Source organism: Populus nigra, chromosome 6, assembly GCF_951802175.1.
Source record: "Populus nigra chromosome 6, ddPopNigr1.1, whole genome shotgun sequence".
NCBI lineage: Eukaryota > Viridiplantae > Streptophyta > Magnoliopsida > Malpighiales > Salicaceae > Populus > Populus nigra.
In genome coordinates this window covers 11,400,623-11,417,842 of record NC_084857.1, presented here as the reverse complement: position 1 = coordinate 11,417,842, position 17,220 = coordinate 11,400,623, and the positions used below count along the sequence as shown (strand labels likewise).

The window sequence follows — 17,220 nt, the reverse complement described above, 5'->3', positions numbered from 1 at the left end:
ATATATATATATATATATATATATATATATATATATATCGTGTCAGCTAAAGAGGTAACAATTGGACGGCCTTGATTTGTTTCTAATTATTCACCAGGACATGAAAGCAGATGAAAATGGGCGATCGATCAACGTAGATGAGGCCAAATGCAAAGGATAGTTACGTGTCGCAATTAAAACAAGTAGGGCCGAATATAAAAACCGATCCAGAGAATCTGAACGTTGTCTATCGTTATCTTTTTAACATTCCGATAAATTAAAGACGAAGAGCAGGAGCAAAGTGTGAGGACGGCCTCCAGCATGCCTATAATTAATTATGTGAGAATCTAGACAAAGTTTATCGAATAAATTAGAATAATATCTTCATTTCATGTGTATCCCTATTAATTAATCTTTTTGGCGGGCTAATTATCCTAGCTAGAATAATATGACCTTAAAAGATTAATTAATTACCAGTTCATCACCAAGACAAAAACTTCTATTCATCACCAGTTTGACCAATTCCCGTGTCAAACAAACCATTGAAGCTGTGTTTGTCTTCCCCCTTTTTTTTTTTCCTCTCGTTATTATTTAGCTAAGATGTTAATATGCAGCTGCGAGTATTTTATCTCTCTTTGGAAGTGAGAATTATATATATATATATAAGACTCAAGGATTCTTCTCCTCAAGTCAAGTTTGGCAGCTATATATGAAGCTGGGTCCTATATTTATGAGTTATATATGTGGGAGAAAGTAAATCCATATCTTCTTGAAAATGACCCTAGATTGGATTTTTTCAGGATCTTAATTGTATAATGATCTGACACGCCAAACCCCGTGTGTTATACCAGGACATGTGCATCATTAGGGTAAAACTAGCTTACTAACTCCCTTGAATTTGGATGCTGATTTTGTGAAAGTCCTTGGTTAACCATTTACTTAATTATTGGTGTCGATAGACATTTCCTATTAGAAGATTTGGTAGCAAGATGCATGCATGTGTGTGCGAGGTTCATTGAGATTTGGCTTAGGTGATAAGTAGATTTGTATTACATGCTAGCTGTTACTTAGAGTTTGAATCTTAGCACGTAGCTACCACAAGGGGGAAAAAATGAATGACCTACTTAAGCATAGCCATACAAGTATAAATGTCAAAGATTATGCAGTCTCGGATCCTGAAAATTAGTCTAAAAATACTTAAACGTTAGAAAATATGTCATTCTACTCATTATTTATTAGATCCATTATAATTAATTATGCACAATATGGTTAATCAATGTATTTAATTATAGCACAACTATTTATTTTACATGACAGCAATTAATATCACACCGGGAACTGTTTGTGTTTTGCATTAAGCTTTGAGAATCACCCATGTTTTGTAACTTTTTTTTTTGTTTTGTTTGTGTTGGCCTGAATAATTGAAAAACAATAATGCAAGTAGAACAGGCATTGATGTTGGAATGATATGTTTCTCAGGTTTTGGATATTTCATCTCTGTCAACTCCAAACTGATCTCCTGGATGTAGAGATCTTCGTTTTTTAGCCAAATCAAAATCCTGTTGATACATCCAAAACCTGGCGTGTCACCGCCACAGCAACCGATCCCCACTATCTTACAAGAACCAGAGATGTGATGGAGGTAAAGCAGATAAATCAAAATCTCAAACTCCAGAGAGAGACATAGTTTGGGTCTTGGAGAGTATCCCACTTTCCTTTTCCGTGGAAAAACGTGACGATCGAGGAGTCTGCCAAATTTGTTTGCTACCGCATTTAGATTTTGCTGCTTGTCTTCTGCGTCGTGGCTTGAGACAGTCTCGTGGCTTTGTGACTTGGGAATGAGAGGTCTGATGATTTAACAGCATTTCCTGTAGTTCTGGCTTTTGCAGCCCCATCCTTGACCGCATCCACAACATAGAGACAATTCCTTTGCTGTGCCTTCATCTTATATTAAAAAAGAATAAATAACACATTCTAATTCCTCAAGATTATGGGATTATAACACCAAAAATGAAAATTGTATACGATGAGATTCTGAAATCATCTAAACAAATGCAACTACTGGTATCTGCAAAGTCCAAACGAAAAATAATTTGGTTAATAAATGATGGGGGTGGGTTAATTTGAGCTCGCCACCTGTACCCGTACACAAACCATGAAAACATTATGGGCCTTACGTTGTGAAGCCCAGCCCACACAACCTCCCTAAACGCTAAAACCTTTCTCTTCCTTATCCACCCACCTCAAAAAACATCTGTGAATCAAACACCCGAAAAAAAGAAAAAGGGATTTTTCTACAAATAGTTGGGGATCACTGTCCGATTGACCGTTCTTGTAATGTGATGACACCTGGCATAGTTTGTATGTAACTCGATGTTGAATGAGATGTGACCAATATGAGATCTAAGCATTGTTTTGAATATTTTTAGATTTCTGTCGTCGTTTTTATTATTAATGCCAGGAGGAAGAAAAACTAGCTGTTTTTTCCACCACCAAAAATATGGAACGGAAGGGATATAAATCTTATTGATTACAAGAATAATACGATTTTCAATCCCTTTTAATTTGGGAAAATATGCACTTTACCGTAATCTATTTTTAATTATGAGATATAAATATTTAGTTTCTGAAAAATAAACACTCAATACAAGAATTATCAATATCTACCGATGAAGATTTTTTTATGATAATCTTCTTACTCTATTTTTCATAATCTTTACTTGTAATCTCGCAATAGCATAAAATAACATAACATCATAAAATATTAGTCTTTGCTGGTTATGTTTGAACTACTCGACATATCAGTAAAATTTTATTTATTTTTCTTCTTTGAAAATATTCTTGGTTATTGGTTATTGGCAGCAGTTATTGGTTATGAGGCAGCACTGTCCATATCTTGTCTGCAGACTGTATATGGGCTGAGGAAGTGTGATTTTGAAATCACGTTTGCAGTAGCTTGAGTACCATGAATCTTTTTCCCTTGAAGGCAGGCGCCTGCAATTCCCAATTCGGAGCACTTTCTTTTTGTTTTTTGTTTTGTTTTTAATTATTATTAGAGCGTTGAGATTTTTGTTGCCACTGCCACAGCCCGGGGCAATGCCCACCTAGAATGAAGCAAACAAATTTCCAAAGACAACCTTCAATTCCCAGCAAAACCTTATCCTGTCAAACACCACAAATTACCTAAAGACTAACAAAAGCTTCCCACATTTCCCACCTCACAAAAAACCATGGCAGCCCTTCATTTCACCCCATCTCCTTCCTTCATCCTAACCAGACATAAACTACCCACCGAGGTCTCTTCTTTTAAGCTCCACTACAAAGCTGGCAGATCCTTGAAGACTGTAGTTAGGTCCTACAAAGTGGTGATTGAGCATGAAGGTCAATCCACGGAGCTGGAGGTCGAACCGGATGAGACCATACTGTCCAAGGCGTTGGACTCTGGATTGACTGTGCCTCATGATTGCAAACTTGGGGTGTGCATGACTTGCCCAGCAAAGCTAATAAGTGGCTCGGTTGATCAGAGTGATGGTATGCTCAGTGATGATGTGGTCGAGCGAGGGTATGCACTGCTCTGCGCAGCCTATCCAATGTCAGATTGTCAAATTAGGGTTATTCCTGAAGAGGAGCTTCTGTCACTGCAACTAGCAACAGCTAATGACTGAATGTTGTATGCTTAATGTTTAAGTGAAGAACTTTGATGTCACATATTGAATCTCAGTTCAATCTTTATCATTAGCTTATTTTTCAATAGAATGCTGAATAGATTTGCTTCTTGCATGTGCCGAGGTATAATGTACAATAAAAATTTGGATCATCTCTGCCATCTCAGTGCCGACCAGCAAATCATACCATCAAATAGTATTGTCCTCTGAATTTCATTCAAATCCTCTGATTTAGAGATCGCCACTTTAGCAGATGTGGAAGATGGGATTGATGCAACCATGCATTTGGTTGCTAACCATCAAATTCAATGGGGAAAAGAAAAAAGAAAAAAGAAAAGCAGGCAGTAGGGAGGATGCCATCGTGTCTTCAGCTGCTGGGCCAGTGATCCCATGTCCATACATGTTTTTGTTTGTTTGAGAATGTAATTATTTTTTAAAGTATTTTTTTTAAAAAAATATATTAAAATAATATATATTTTTTAAAAAATTATTTTTAATATCAACACATTAAAATAATTTAAAAACACAAAAAACATATTAATTTAAAACAAAAATAAATAAATAAATAAATTTTAAATTTTTTAAAAATATTTTTAAAACAAAAAAACAAACCTCAAATTAATTATTAAACCAGGAGCACAGATGCGATTGTGCCCATATTTTCGAGTACCGCAACCTCCCGTCAATCATGTAACTGCCCACTTTTCAGCTACCTCCATTCACCACAGATACCTATAAGAATGTCATGGCCAAGGAGATCGACTGTGGGAAAGCAAGGTGCTTCCTCCCCTCCCACGCTCATTATGCATAATAGAAGGGCTGGAAACATGAATATTTCAATGGTACTGGTTAGAGAGGACATGAAGGGCAGGCAACAACCAACAACAAAACAAGATGAGGTCATAAGGGTGTTTCAGGTTTGGAAAGCAGCAAGGACGATGATTGCAAACAAGACAAGTGTTAAGACAACATTGTCATTATCAAGAACCCCAGAAAATAATTGGCCAAGATAAAGGCCTCATCTCGTACAATTTCTCAGTGCATGGTTATCAGATGTCTTTTCTCCTATTTACTAGCAGTGTCATAAGGATATCAAATCTTCATAACTTTTGAGAGTGCGAGTCAGTGTGCGACCCATCAACCAGGCAGTCATTAACATTACACTCACCACCAGCATAAATAAACGATCTTATGGTCCCACGGAATTTAGGAAGAAAGAAACAAGAAAATCACCACGATTTTAGAATGGGCGACTTTGCTTAAATTCCAAAGAAGCCAGGCTGCGCTGCGTCCTGTTAAACCATCCAAACCGCTGTGCAAGTTGTCACCCTTCAATTCCAAAGAAAACATCTTCATTTCGGCATCCCGACTTCAACAAGCACACACGTGAAGACTCTTTCCTTGAGAGAGATCTCCCTTTTTCCATGCATTTAATCCTACGTGTAGTTAGCACAGATAAATGGTAGCGTGCATAATCAGTGCTTGCAAGTATGATGCCAACTCATGTCTATACATTAGCGGGCGAATAACAGGGGAACATGTAAACAATCACGTGACCTGAAGCTGTAAAATTCCCGCGTACCACAAGCTGTCAATACAAACACTGATAAGTTAGCATCCAAACTCCAAGAGGCTGCCTCTTAACTTAAATAGAGTTAGCAAACGGCCTACATGAAGTCAGTCAAAAGAAGGAAAATGAGATGCCTACATGAAGCTCTCCTCACCTTCTGCAGCATAAAATGCCATGAAGGATCAGAGGTTTGCAGATCAAATGACAATACATTAAATTACACCATTGTACCTCATGTCATCATCCATAGTCTACTTGGATGCTTTGTGTTCCTGATGGCTCTCAATCACGACCTTCTTCCTTGTCTCAAAATCAACCTTGTATAGATCAGCAACTGTTGCAAGATAACCATATAGAATCCTGTTTTTCTCCCCACTCCTATCCACCTTCACAAGGTTTGGATTTTTCTCGTCATCCTTGCCAAATGTCAGAGGCTGTATGCAACCCCAAGCTTTGCGTCCACGATTATCCTTCTCAAAGTGGTCTGCCAGCCGTACAGCCTCTTTCAGACCTGATTGATCACCACCAAACTTTACAAGGGTAATGCCTAGATGACCGTCTCTTCCATACAAGGACTTTGACTTGCCACCCACAAATCCGAGATCTGACCAGAAAAGGTAAAAAAAGAAACAAAAATAAGTGTGCCGAGTTGAGCTACTGAAAATATTGAGCAGATGATGGAGCTCATAAGAATCATCATCAGGTTTTCATCCCAGGATAAACTAAATCAATGATTCCATATATTGCATTCATAATTAATGATTCAGCTCAAAGAAAAAGAAAATACTAAGCTGAAAACAACAGCAGACACTAGAAATATCAGTTAGCAACTGTAAATCATCCAAAAGAAAATTTGATCACCCTAAATTTGAGACCTGCAGTGGTTAATGGGTAAATAGACTTTGACAATAACAAATTTGCAAAAGAAAATAGAATAAACCAGCCTGTTGTTACAGACTTCAATTAAACTAACATCAAAACAGAAGAGCAAAGAAAAAGCAAACTAATAAATCATGGAAACAAGATGCAAAAAAGTAATTTCGTGCAAGGAAGCACAAACAAGTCACTGACATGAGGTGTAAGACTAAAGGTCCCATGATTCTAGTATATTGAAGGAATACAAAAGAGATATATGTAGCCTGGTCTGCATAAAACAAATACAAAATGTACAGCCTCAGAAACTGTACGATTAAGATTGAAACCCAGAGAGTCACTGAGGCTCAATCTTTGACAAATCTAGAAACACAAACATTCAAGTCACCCACCAGGGCCCTCAGGATATTTTGTTTCTCCTTCAGTGATAGAATTGGATGGACTGAAAATGAAAACTAAAAAGAATATAAAAGGAGTTTATGATCCAAAAAAAAGAAAGAAATCCTTAGTCTCAGACCATGACTGAAATACATGTTCTTCAGCAACATGCAAAGCAAAGAACAAGCAGAGTTCATGATCTAAACTCAACTCAAAAGCATGTTTGTCATTGCATCAAGCAAAGTAATAAAGCCATTGGAAAGCACAATCAGTTGTTGTTTTCATTGGGATCTTTGATTTTGGTGGTTTTGTTTTCTTTCATGAGTCCTTGAGCAACATAACCTTTTATGGTTCACGAGTACCATAATCATTGTGATAAGAAATGCTCAATTTTTCATGTTCTTGCTACAGTTAAGTTCATGAGTACATATTCTTCTAAGAATTTCTAAGTCTCTTATTATCTTTGCACCTCAACTAGTCTTATTGTATTTCTCAAATTACAAATTCTAAACCTCATGGAACCAGAACAAGAAAAAGTCCCAAGAGTCTTTGCAAGTACCTATGTATAAAGAGTTACTTTCTTATACTTTTGATATCAGAATTATGAGTGTTTGGTTTTAGCTTGGAAGCTATGCATGTGTGTAATGAGTGCATTATCTATCTCTCTTCCTCTCTTTCCTTGTTCTTTTATATCCACTCCCAACTTCCATCACTGCATTAACTTCTTCTCACATCAAATCAACCCTTATTTCATTTGTAAAACACCCACCCATGATGCAAATCCCGATCCATTCTTCCATCAAGTAGCACCATAAAATACGAATCTGCAACTCTAGTACTGTTTGGGTCACTGTTCACAGCTTCCAGGCAGCCTCCATATTTCATTCTTTGCTTGCTTTACTAACTCATAATCATGCAACAGCAAACAACATCCACAACACTTATGCAAATGATTGATCCACCAAACTAGATTCTAAACACAACAATTAGTCACTGCACGAGAAAACCTGCAACCTGCATCCCAAATTCTAGCTACTTAAACTTCCCTAAAACAGAACCTATCGAGTCACAAAGCACAAAGAGCATTATATTTAAATTTGCTCAACATCACAAAGTCCTCCACCTACTGCCCAAAACCGCTTAACATCTCTTAGTTGGGTAGGTGAAATTTTATAATAATTTGGTACATTTCTGTGATATTTTCCATAAGTGAGTGTCTTTTGGATAGCGGCTAGACTCATGGGGGCTAGTTACTGCAGATGAGCTTCACAGTTGTGGAGAGGCAAAAAGATCATAAAGTTCAAAATGTTGTTTCCTCAATAGTTTTATCTGAGTGAGTATAATGTAAAAGAGAGTGAAGAAGAGAACAAGCACTGCCAATGGCTGGTCTTCTGGTCTGTACAGTATAAATATTCTTCCATTACAGCAACAACAGCCCTTAAATAGTTAAGCAAAGGCCTAACACAACAAACCTCTAGCCCTTAAATAACTTAATTTTAACCATGCAATATACCATAATAAAATAATATGCATACAAGATACTATAGAAGGAAAAACCTAACTAAAAGAAACCAGCTACAAATGCTAAAGCACCTGCTAAAGTAACCTATTAATTTTGAGCTACTACTCAGGTTTGCTCCCAAATAAAAAATATCATCAGTATTCTTAGCAAAAAAATACACCAAAATGAGGTAGTGTACTAGTAACCAGCATCTTTAATAACTGTTGCAAAAAAGCAGGAAGTACATCCTATAGAACAGGAGGGTTCTGTTGAGCAGATAAATATCATTGTATATGTTGCAACTACAGAAAGGAACTAAGGGGCACACTATACCTCTCACTTTGCTATCCATTGCTCTGTTTCCCAAACCTTCTATGCGCCCATCTTTACCCTTCCCTGTAATTGTGTTATGAATTATCACCATTGGTGGCCACATAATCAAATCATCCTGGTTTGCTCCTGCTGCATCAGCAGGTAAGAATTGGTAGGCCTTTGAGTTATCAGGAGGCTTTGAATGGTTCCATCCCATTAGAACACAGAGAGCTTTATGTAAGCCCAAGTGATCCACACGCACATCAGCATTATCTGAGCTGTACGTGTGCATTATAAGAGCATGCATGTCTGGGAAGTCTTTGGAAGACCTGTAAGTGTGCATATCAAGGGCATTGAAGAATAATAATTCAGGTTTCTCTCAGATATTGTCAAGTCTACAAGTTCAGATTAAAGAATAACAAAGACGCATTCACCACCAGATTTGAGGTAAGTTCAAGGCACAAACACACAAGTAACACATCAAGTTCACATCATAAAGCCCGCGCCTTGCATGCCTTGATCTGGCTAAACAATAAACATCAAACTTTTGAAGTGTAGCAAGCAGGTAGAGCTGGACTTTGAATCAAAACGAGCCAAGGTGATAGTTCCACCTTTGCTGTCACTTTGACATGGTGGGGACTCTCTAAGGTGAACCCCTTCAAATGTTATCCATAAGAAAAATGAACAAAATTTATTTGTGTGACTTCCAAATAAACCCCAATAAGCATAAATCAAGATCCACAAGACAATATTTTCAAAAAAAAAAAAAAATCATGACCTCAACCACAATCCTTATAAGGAAGTTGACAAACAGCTAATCACACAAACAATTTTCATATCACAGCATACCTTTCCAACAAAAATACAGTATCATGACCAAACAACCTCAAAGGCACTAGCATTAAAGCTCATAGCACATTGTGTAACTGGCAAAACTTAAATGCAGCAGTGCAACATTAATACAGATACACCCCCTTCTTGAGTGACAGAGCATTTACAGAGCCAACACCATAGCTTATTCAGACTAGTTCTCCTTATTCTCAATAATGAAAGAATAAAATACCAATGGACTACTCTACAACCAATAGGCAAGACAAAAACTACAATATTGCAGACATACAAGGGAACAGCCTCATCATTAATAAATAAGTCACAAACTTTCACACTCAAGATGGAAAAGAGCAGAACAAAGCTGAAGAAAACACAGGTTAACAAGAGTAAAGCTAGGTTGGTATAATGATAAACCCTGGTAACTCAACAAGAGGCACAAGTGACCAAGAACACCAAATCAATTTCTAAAAGGCTATAACAGTTTTTTATGATAATAACCAAATGTTGTGAACAGGCTATGTACTGCAAATAAAACATATGACAAATGTGCATAGAATGCCATGATTCACATAACACTTGAACATTCTAAGAGATTAGTCAAAAGCACCATATTCTTAAATCTTTATGGCTTCCTTTATCAACAAATGTGCACAAAAACATGATGTTAGGCAATGCCAACAAATAGTAAATATGTAGCTTGCAAAGCCTTTATGATATAACACTTAAAAGCAAAGTTGTCAATTCTGTTTCAGAGAATGTTACGGATTTTATCAGTGTGGGGTGTTTCAGTACTGGTACAGTTTGACATTTTGTTTCAGATTTACTATATATATATATATATATATAATTTGTATTCATATATAAATTTACAATAACATGTTTTATTTCAAAAAATAAAAGTGAAAAAATAAGGTCACTCAATTATGAAACTTCTATCTGAAAATGAAATTATGAAAACTTGAAAATCTTTTCAATATAGTAACTTTTCATCAAAATAACTTGAGCAATGTTTTTTAATTGAGGCATCTAAGAAAAAAAATGTAAATAAGTTACTATTTCAGAAAAAATCTTGTCATTGGAGGCTATATTTTGAAAGTTATTATAAAAAAAGTAATGTTTATAAAATGATATCAACATAAATACTTGCTTCTATGCTCAAGAAGGGAGAATGATTTCTTGGAAATATAAAATGGGCAAGAAGTTCAATGACTTTAATGAGAGAGAGAGAGTTACAAGCAAAAACAACCCTTTATGCTTTGGATTATAAAAAGGCAGCTGTCATGTTACTGAATCATGCCTTTTCAGTAGCCACGAGCCTGAACGGACTGATTGGCATCTGACAATCTCGTCTACAAGGGTGATGACACATGGCTGTTCCCATCCCTGCTCGAGGGAGATAGAGCTCCACACGGCATTGCTTCGTCAAGCTTTCACCCATTGCAGAAATTTCTCCATTGCTGCCTCTTGCCATGGTAAGGACTCTAGATCTTTCCCAAGGAGGTAAAAGTTTGCATCAATGTAAGTGAATATGGTCCCTATTAGCCATTGGGATTCCTACGCCATTGAGTGAGAGTCTGGAGCAAGGCCAACCATTGGGATATGGTTTCTTCACCCATTTTCAGCATGGAACAGAACAGCTACGAGAAGAGAGAAATATCCTGGCCAGAGTTTCTGAAATGGATCGAAATTTAAGGCTATATGGAATTAAGGGTTTGAAGTTTTGGATTTTAGGGCGGCGCAAGGTATTTCGTCTGTTCTGGTTGGGATGGAACAGAACTCACAAACATGAGTAAACCACAAAAGGGGAAGGGGGTATTATATGTTCCCCCAAGTGTGATGAACTATTCCCAACTTCACAAGTATGAGTATACAACTAAAATCAATGAAAAGACAGAATGCAAGTCTATAATGCTCATCACCTCTTTCTGGGATCAAACCTTCAATTAAGTACTCTCTTTCTTAACAATCATGGTCAGTTGCATTACAGGTATGTTTGCTATGAGATCAAAGTGATTAAGTGCTACTCCTATAATGGTTAAACCTCTTTTGTAATTTTTCATTAAGGGCTTAAAGGCCAAGGGGTAACATTTAATCCCAAATGAGTTAAATGTTAACACAAAGGACTAGATTAATGGAGTCAAAGGAAGTTAAAGCTATGCTAGACAATTGGCTACCACCACTGTTGCAACTACAACTAACTCCCAAACTATTGCTCATGTATTTGAGTTTTGCTTACAAGAACACCGCAAGGGTATGGGTATGCAAAACTCAAACCATCTCAAATAAAAACCCAGATTTTACTCAAAACACATTTCAGTTGTTTAAAAACTTCACACCTAATCTTGTAACAATCCAATTTTTTTAAATAAAAATTTCAACCATAAGGAGAGTGCTCCTGTCCTGATTCCCATGACTCATCACATCACGAGGGAGGTACTTGATATTTTCCTAGGGAGGAGGAGGGCATGGGAAGTTGTTTACCAGAAAGCCCTGGGAGTTACTTTCAAAATCATACAAAATAGTGAATGAACTATTACAGAATAGAGTTAATGTCCGCTTTGAGCCATAAATAAGTTGATGCAACTTGGGGATTAAAGTGTCGCGTTGGACAAACATGTAAGCAAGGCCAAAACTGTAATTTAATAACTTTACGCAAAACAAGATTGTTGTTCTAACCATAGTTACGTTATAAAAGCATCTTCTAACCATAAAGATAACATGTTTGTTGATTAGGTTTTACATATTCGTAATACAAAGAGCATTTTTTGGATAGTTCTCCAAAACTAATTAGGACAAGGAATGTTTCAAAACTATAAAAAAGAAAGTAAAGTTCTGCCATGCATTTTCGAAAAGGATAATGAGAAAAACTCAATAAGAATTTCTCTGCTGTGTTGGGTTAATTCAAACCACAGAAAGTGTGATGCTTTCTTCCAAGGAATGATTCCTTAATCTCATTTGTGTGAGGCTAGCAAATTTTTCACTCCCCCCTGTTAAACCCAATTCAGATCTGAAATCACATGTTCAATCGCTAAAGCCTTAAAATTCTTTTGCCCTCTGACTACTTGAATCCAATTGCTCTTCAGCACCTTCTACATCCATAAGTCCATGCTGGACAGGGTTAAAGCACCTTAGACAATCCTTGCTTGAATTAAAGCTAGTACATAGCCAACATGCAAACCTCATAATAATCAGCAAAGAGAAATGGCCCACAACCAAAAACAAAATGCAACTTATAGTCATGCAGGCACTTAAAGGGATTGGTAACTCCTCGAGATCATGAAAGAGAGAGAGATCTACATGATAAATGCCTACCATTCAAGATAATCAAAACCCATCTGGAGTAGAAAAGAGAAGAAAACAAACAGCTAATCTGTAGATAAATTCCAGGATTATACACCTTAATATAGTACGCAGAAAAGCCAAGATTTGATGTTATAAAGAATACTGCACAAGGATTATACACCTTATTGGTCAGCTGAAGCACCAAACAAGGAAATAGATTCTATTCATACTTTCCAAAACATGTCCATATTAAGAAAAACCATGAGCATTTAAGGTAGTCAATGAACAGCTGACATTTTTTATGAGATAAGTTAGCCTAATAATTTAGAGTATACATGTGCAACGAAACACAACCAACAAATTTCAACTTTGTTCAGATTTCTCACTCATCAAAATGCTCTTAAATATACATTTTGACTGCTACTTGAGAATTAAGCAATCCTCAAAGCATAACAAGTCTGCCAGCTTACACAGAAGAGGAACAACTGTAAACCAATTTGAAAAGCTATAAAGGCATGGCAGCTAATCTCCTCTTCTACAGAAAGGGCAAAGATAAGGTGAATGCATAAACTATTTTCCAACTTGAAAGTTGGAATTCATACAAGGAAACTGCACATGTCTACAATAAATGCACTAAATCTACAACATCGTTAAGAACAATTGTGAACCAAAGGTATACAGGAGTTGTACCACAGAAATTTACAATGTAAGTCCCAATTCTGCAGCCAAGCTGGCATTCATAACCCACAGTAAGGGATTTAATCATTTACTATTCTGAACTGCAAATAAGAAGAATAAAACAAGGCAAGCTACAACAAAAAAGCCCACCAATCTAAAGTAGAAGAGAAAAGAGGGGGGGGGGGGGGGGGGCGGTTGAATGGCATATAGCTTGTCTATAAATACAGCTAGTTTGCAGGTAACATATAAATTTTTTACACCCTAGCACAGTATCATAAAAGCCAATAAATCAATCTAATAAAAAATATCACACATGGAAATGGCACCGACTACCTTCCTTGATTAATTGAAGCGCCAAGCAAGAAACTAAATTATTTTTTTGCTTTCCAAATAAGGTATGCATACTAAGACAGATCATATGCGTCAAAGGTAGTGAACGAACAACCAACTTTTGCAGACAAGTTGACCCAATGATGTAAAAATTTCATCAAGTTAATGAAGTTCATCCAAGTTTAGAAAATTTCACGCGCTAGCATCCAAGAGTATGTATTCTCATTATGCATACAAATTAAAACAATTATCAAAGGATAACACATCTTCTACTCAACACAGCAAAAAGCATCCATAAACCTATCTGCAAAAGCATAAAAACATGACCATATAATTCCAATTCTACAAAAAGTGCACAGCAAAAGGTGAATACTTAAACTCATTTTGTAACTTGGTTGAAACTCAGACCCGAAACCTGTATTTATCAAATGCACTAAATCTACCATGATGTTAGCACCTGTTGTGAGAACCAAAAGGAATGCATATGTTCTACCACAGAAAATTGCAACTTTAAGTCCAACAGCCAACTTGACATCTATGACAGTAAGAAACTTCCTACTGAATAAGAACAGTAACCACAGAAAAAAATGGCCAGGAAAGTGTTTATATCTATCTAAACTAGTCTAAAAGGAGGAAAGACTCTTTAACTATCATGTACTGATCGAGAACTTTCATGTCTTCCTACATTCAATAGCAGTTATAATTTGTAAATCAAACGTGACTTCTGCAGTTAGTGCATCACTATCAAGTATTGCTAGCATCTTGCCAGAGTCGTAAAGTACTCAGTTACACCACTAAATAACTAATAATTTCCCTAAATTGAAAGGAACCATATCCAACATCAATTAGAAACTGGCAGAGAATCAGCCTTCTATGGCATAGAAAAACTGAAATGGCAATTCCTGTCCCAATACTCTAGCAGCATAACATGTATATCACCATACACACCAGCAGGAAAATGTTAAAACCATCAAACTACTAATCCTTGGATAGAAGCGTATACAATCGGCAATAAGCTTAAACACACACAAAAGCATCCCTTATGCGAGGCTTTAGGTGTTGAGCAGTCCTGGAAAGACTGAAAGTGGAGTATCTTCCCTCTCGCAAATACAAACAAAAAACTACAGGATAGTTTTTCACCAAACCTGGAGCCACCTCTGAAAACACGTGAAAAAACCACCCTTTTCGCTCCCATTAAACTCAAAGAAAACATTGTATAAGTTCCACACCAACATTTGTATAGTAAAATGAAGAAAATATTCAATAAATCACTCACAAGAAAAGGAAGAAGAAGAAGAAGAAGAAAGAAGAAAATAAAATTGAAAAGTAACTAACCTGCCACAAGCCACACATTGAAGCCGCCCTTGCTTCCCATCCTCCAAATACTTCTTCCTATCAGCCTCATTCTCATTAATCACCTTCACAAAATGCAAAAACGCTTTCTTTAATTCACTCTGGTTCACTTCACCAACATTCCTATTATTATTACTACTGACAAACCCCACACCATCACCGCTACTAATCCTCATTTGCTTCCCCGCTCTCATTTCATCCCCCGCATTACTAGTCCCGGCACCCCCAAAAGTATAATTTCTCCCATTTGAATTGTTGTTGTTATAGTTACTACTACTACTATTCCCGTGCTTCACTAATTCCTCTTCAAATTTCCTCTTATTCTGATTTTGAAAACCTAGCACATCAGGGCTCCGTGGAGGGAAGCGAGGCCCACTGGGAAGAAATTCGGGGGTGGGCCCACCGTGAAGGAACCGCGGCGGAAGAGGAGGACGAGGGAAGTCTTGGTAATCTGGGGGGAGAGCTAAGTAAGAACGGACGCTGCCGTCGGCGAGCATAATAGTGCGGCGTTCAAGCATGTGAAAGCCGTAGGTAGGTGGTGGAGGAGGGCCGAGGTCTGGGAACGGGAACGGAGGGACTTGTGAAGGTTGGATTGGGCCTGCAGTAGGAGTAGCGGGCTTGGGGGATCGCCCAGTGTTAGGCTTTGGGGAAGGGTTTGGTTTAGGGAGTTTCTGGTTGGATTGAGGTGGTGGTGGATTGTTGTTGTTGTTGGAGGTAGATTCCCAACGGGATTTGCGGTGGGGGGCAGGGGTGGAAGAGGAGGAGGGTTTGTGAGTGGAGGATTTGGGGTGGGAACCTCCTGCCATCCTCTGGAAGAAAGTGAAATTAGGGGTTTTAATTGGATGTCAAGATTTGCAGTAGAGGAGGAGAGAGTGAAGGAGTTTTTGTTATGTGGTTTCTGCGTTTACTTGCAGCAGGGACAGGCAGAGGATGGTGAAAACGGTCTGGTCTGGTCTGGTCTATTAGAAAGGATGATCTCAAGGTGAGCTACATGTCGTCTTGATGAAAACGACAAGTCACCTTGACGTTTTTTAAGTCTTTCGCTTGAGGTTTAGAGAAATAGCGGGTGTGTTCTTCTGGATAAATTCGTGGGAGTCCGTTCTTTCGAAGAAAAATGAGGGGGAAGGGATTGAAAGCGAAATCTGTGTGTGGAATAAAAGGAATCAAGGTAAAGCCCATCTACTCTGCATCCAATTCTAGATAGGATTGGGTGTGTTTTCGTTCTTGGTTTTGCACAGAACTCAATTTCCATAATAATTGCTTGTTGGTTCGTAGGATGCTGCGGATTTAACTTCCTCAGCTTGGTTGAGTAAGAGTAAACAGGAACAAGAATGGCTGTGATTGTTGCAGCAAAAAATATGCCCTTTTGTCACTTTCAAGACGATGAACAGAAGCTGTAGACCGGATGTTGACTGTAAGCAGCAGCAACTTCCCTTCCTTCCTTCCTGTGTATTCTTTCTTTTCTGGATCAGTGCTGACAACGATGCACCATTCATCAACCTTGTTTCTTGAAGGTTCTAATGCAACCTAACAGATAAACTAAAATCCAGGTGTGATGCTGTTCTAAATCTCAAGTTGCTTAGCCAAGTCGTCGACATGTCTTGGTATGTAGTGCTTCATTTGTTACAGTTCTGACCTTAAATTGCTTTCTCACACCATTACAAGTACCGGCTGAAGATAAATCAACAGGAAGAAAGGATGACGTAATTGTTGGGGCCATCAGTTCATTGTTTGATCCTAACGAGAAGACAAAATCCGGGAGATTTTTGCCAAAGGCGTACTTAAAAGTCAGCTAGAGATGTTGTGAAGAACCTCCGCGAGTCACTCGAGGAAGATCCCAAGGATGTATTGCCGTGAGATATGCATCTTCAACGTTTTACCGTTTGGAGAGTTGTGGCATTCTGCCACTTTTTACTTTCTTGGGGTTCACTTGCAGGAATCATATGTCCAAGACACCCCTAAGGCTGGTTCATCACCACTCCCGGAAGAGGTCAAGTCTGAGATGTTGAATGATTTGAAGAAGAAATTTTGTAGCAGTTGAGGAATTAAGCTCGAGTAACCAGAAGCGCATCACCTAAACTACCCCGATCCCAACTGTTTTCTGGATAAGAAATTCAGGCTGTGCCTGTGATATCTATATGCAATCACCTCCATTTAAGTACGGGAAGAAAACTAGGAACTTGAGAGCAAAATATGCTGAGGCCTTGAAAGTAGGAAATATATAACAAAACTTCTATGGTTACTACGAAACCCTTCACTATCATTTTGTAGATTCATCATTCATGCAATAAAAACACTTGTAAGGGTTTTTTTACATCCATCAAGAATACAAGATGGTTTAAGCAAATTCAGTAACCGTTTTCCCTTTCTCTTGTGAATGTCATCTCTCTTACAGTCCTACATGATATAGCCAATACAAAATTCATTGCCGCGAACCTTTTAGCAAGGCTGTGTAGCATTCAACGCAA

The 17,220-nt window shown here is 37.7% G+C and overlaps 2 protein-coding genes and 1 pseudogene across 4 annotated transcripts; 2 read left to right on the top strand and 1 right to left on the bottom strand.

The window, feature by feature from the left end:
- Positions 1-2,911: 2,911 nt before the first annotated feature.
- LOC133697408 (ferredoxin C 1, chloroplastic-like) lies at positions 2,912-3,796 on the top strand. Its single transcript, XM_062119923.1, has one exon. It carries the CDS (start codon positions 3,210-3,212, stop codon positions 3,642-3,644), a length of 435 nt encoding a protein of 144 aa, XP_061975907.1. The 5' UTR covers positions 2,912-3,209; the 3' UTR covers positions 3,645-3,796.
- An 804-nt stretch (positions 3,797-4,600) lies between these two features.
- On the bottom strand, positions 4,601-16,339 carry LOC133697406 (protein SUPPRESSOR OF GENE SILENCING 3-like). 3 transcript variants are annotated; one of them, XR_009842865.1, is made up of 5 exons: positions 14,735-16,339; positions 8,300-8,607; positions 5,446-5,818; positions 5,316-5,371; positions 4,601-5,232 (listed from the first exon to the last, which is right to left on the bottom strand). XR_009842865.1 is itself a non-coding variant. In XM_062119920.1 (4 exons), the coding sequence occupies exons 1-3, from the start codon at positions 15,556-15,558 to the stop codon at positions 5,466-5,468; spliced, it is 1,485 nt and encodes a 494-aa protein (XP_061975904.1). In that variant the 5' UTR covers positions 15,559-16,339; the 3' UTR covers positions 4,601-5,311; positions 5,446-5,465. The 3 variants fall into 3 exon arrangements, 2 of the variants coding, with proteins under 2 accessions (XP_061975904.1, XP_061975903.1); XM_062119920.1 differs by lacking the exon at positions 5,316-5,371 and having other exon boundaries at positions 4,601-5,311; XM_062119919.1 differs by lacking the exon at positions 5,316-5,371.
- On the top strand, positions 15,595-17,107 carry LOC133696772 (photosystem II D1 precursor processing protein PSB27-H2, chloroplastic-like; annotated as a pseudogene).
- Positions 17,108-17,220: the final 113 nt, after the last annotated feature.

What these genes read in the sequence shown, in the direction of transcription:
- LOC133697408 (XM_062119923.1), top strand. Translation starts at nt 3,210, where the DNA reads ATGGCAGCCCTTCATTTCACCCCATCTCCTTCCTTCATCCTAACCAGA.
- LOC133697406 (XM_062119920.1), bottom strand. Translation starts at nt 15,558, where the DNA reads ATGGCAGGAGGTTCCCACCCCAAATCCTCCACTCACAAACCCTCCTCC. An exon ending in CAATGTGTGGCTTGTGGCAG is followed by an intron (nt 8,608 to 14,734) that starts GTTAGTTACTTT and finishes GCACACTTACAG; the next exon opens with GTCTTCCAAAGACTTCCCAG. An exon ending in AATGGATAGCAAAGTGAGAG is followed by an intron (nt 5,819 to 8,299) that starts GTATAGTGTGCC and finishes TTTTCTGGTCAG; the next exon opens with ATCTCGGATTTGTGGGTGGC.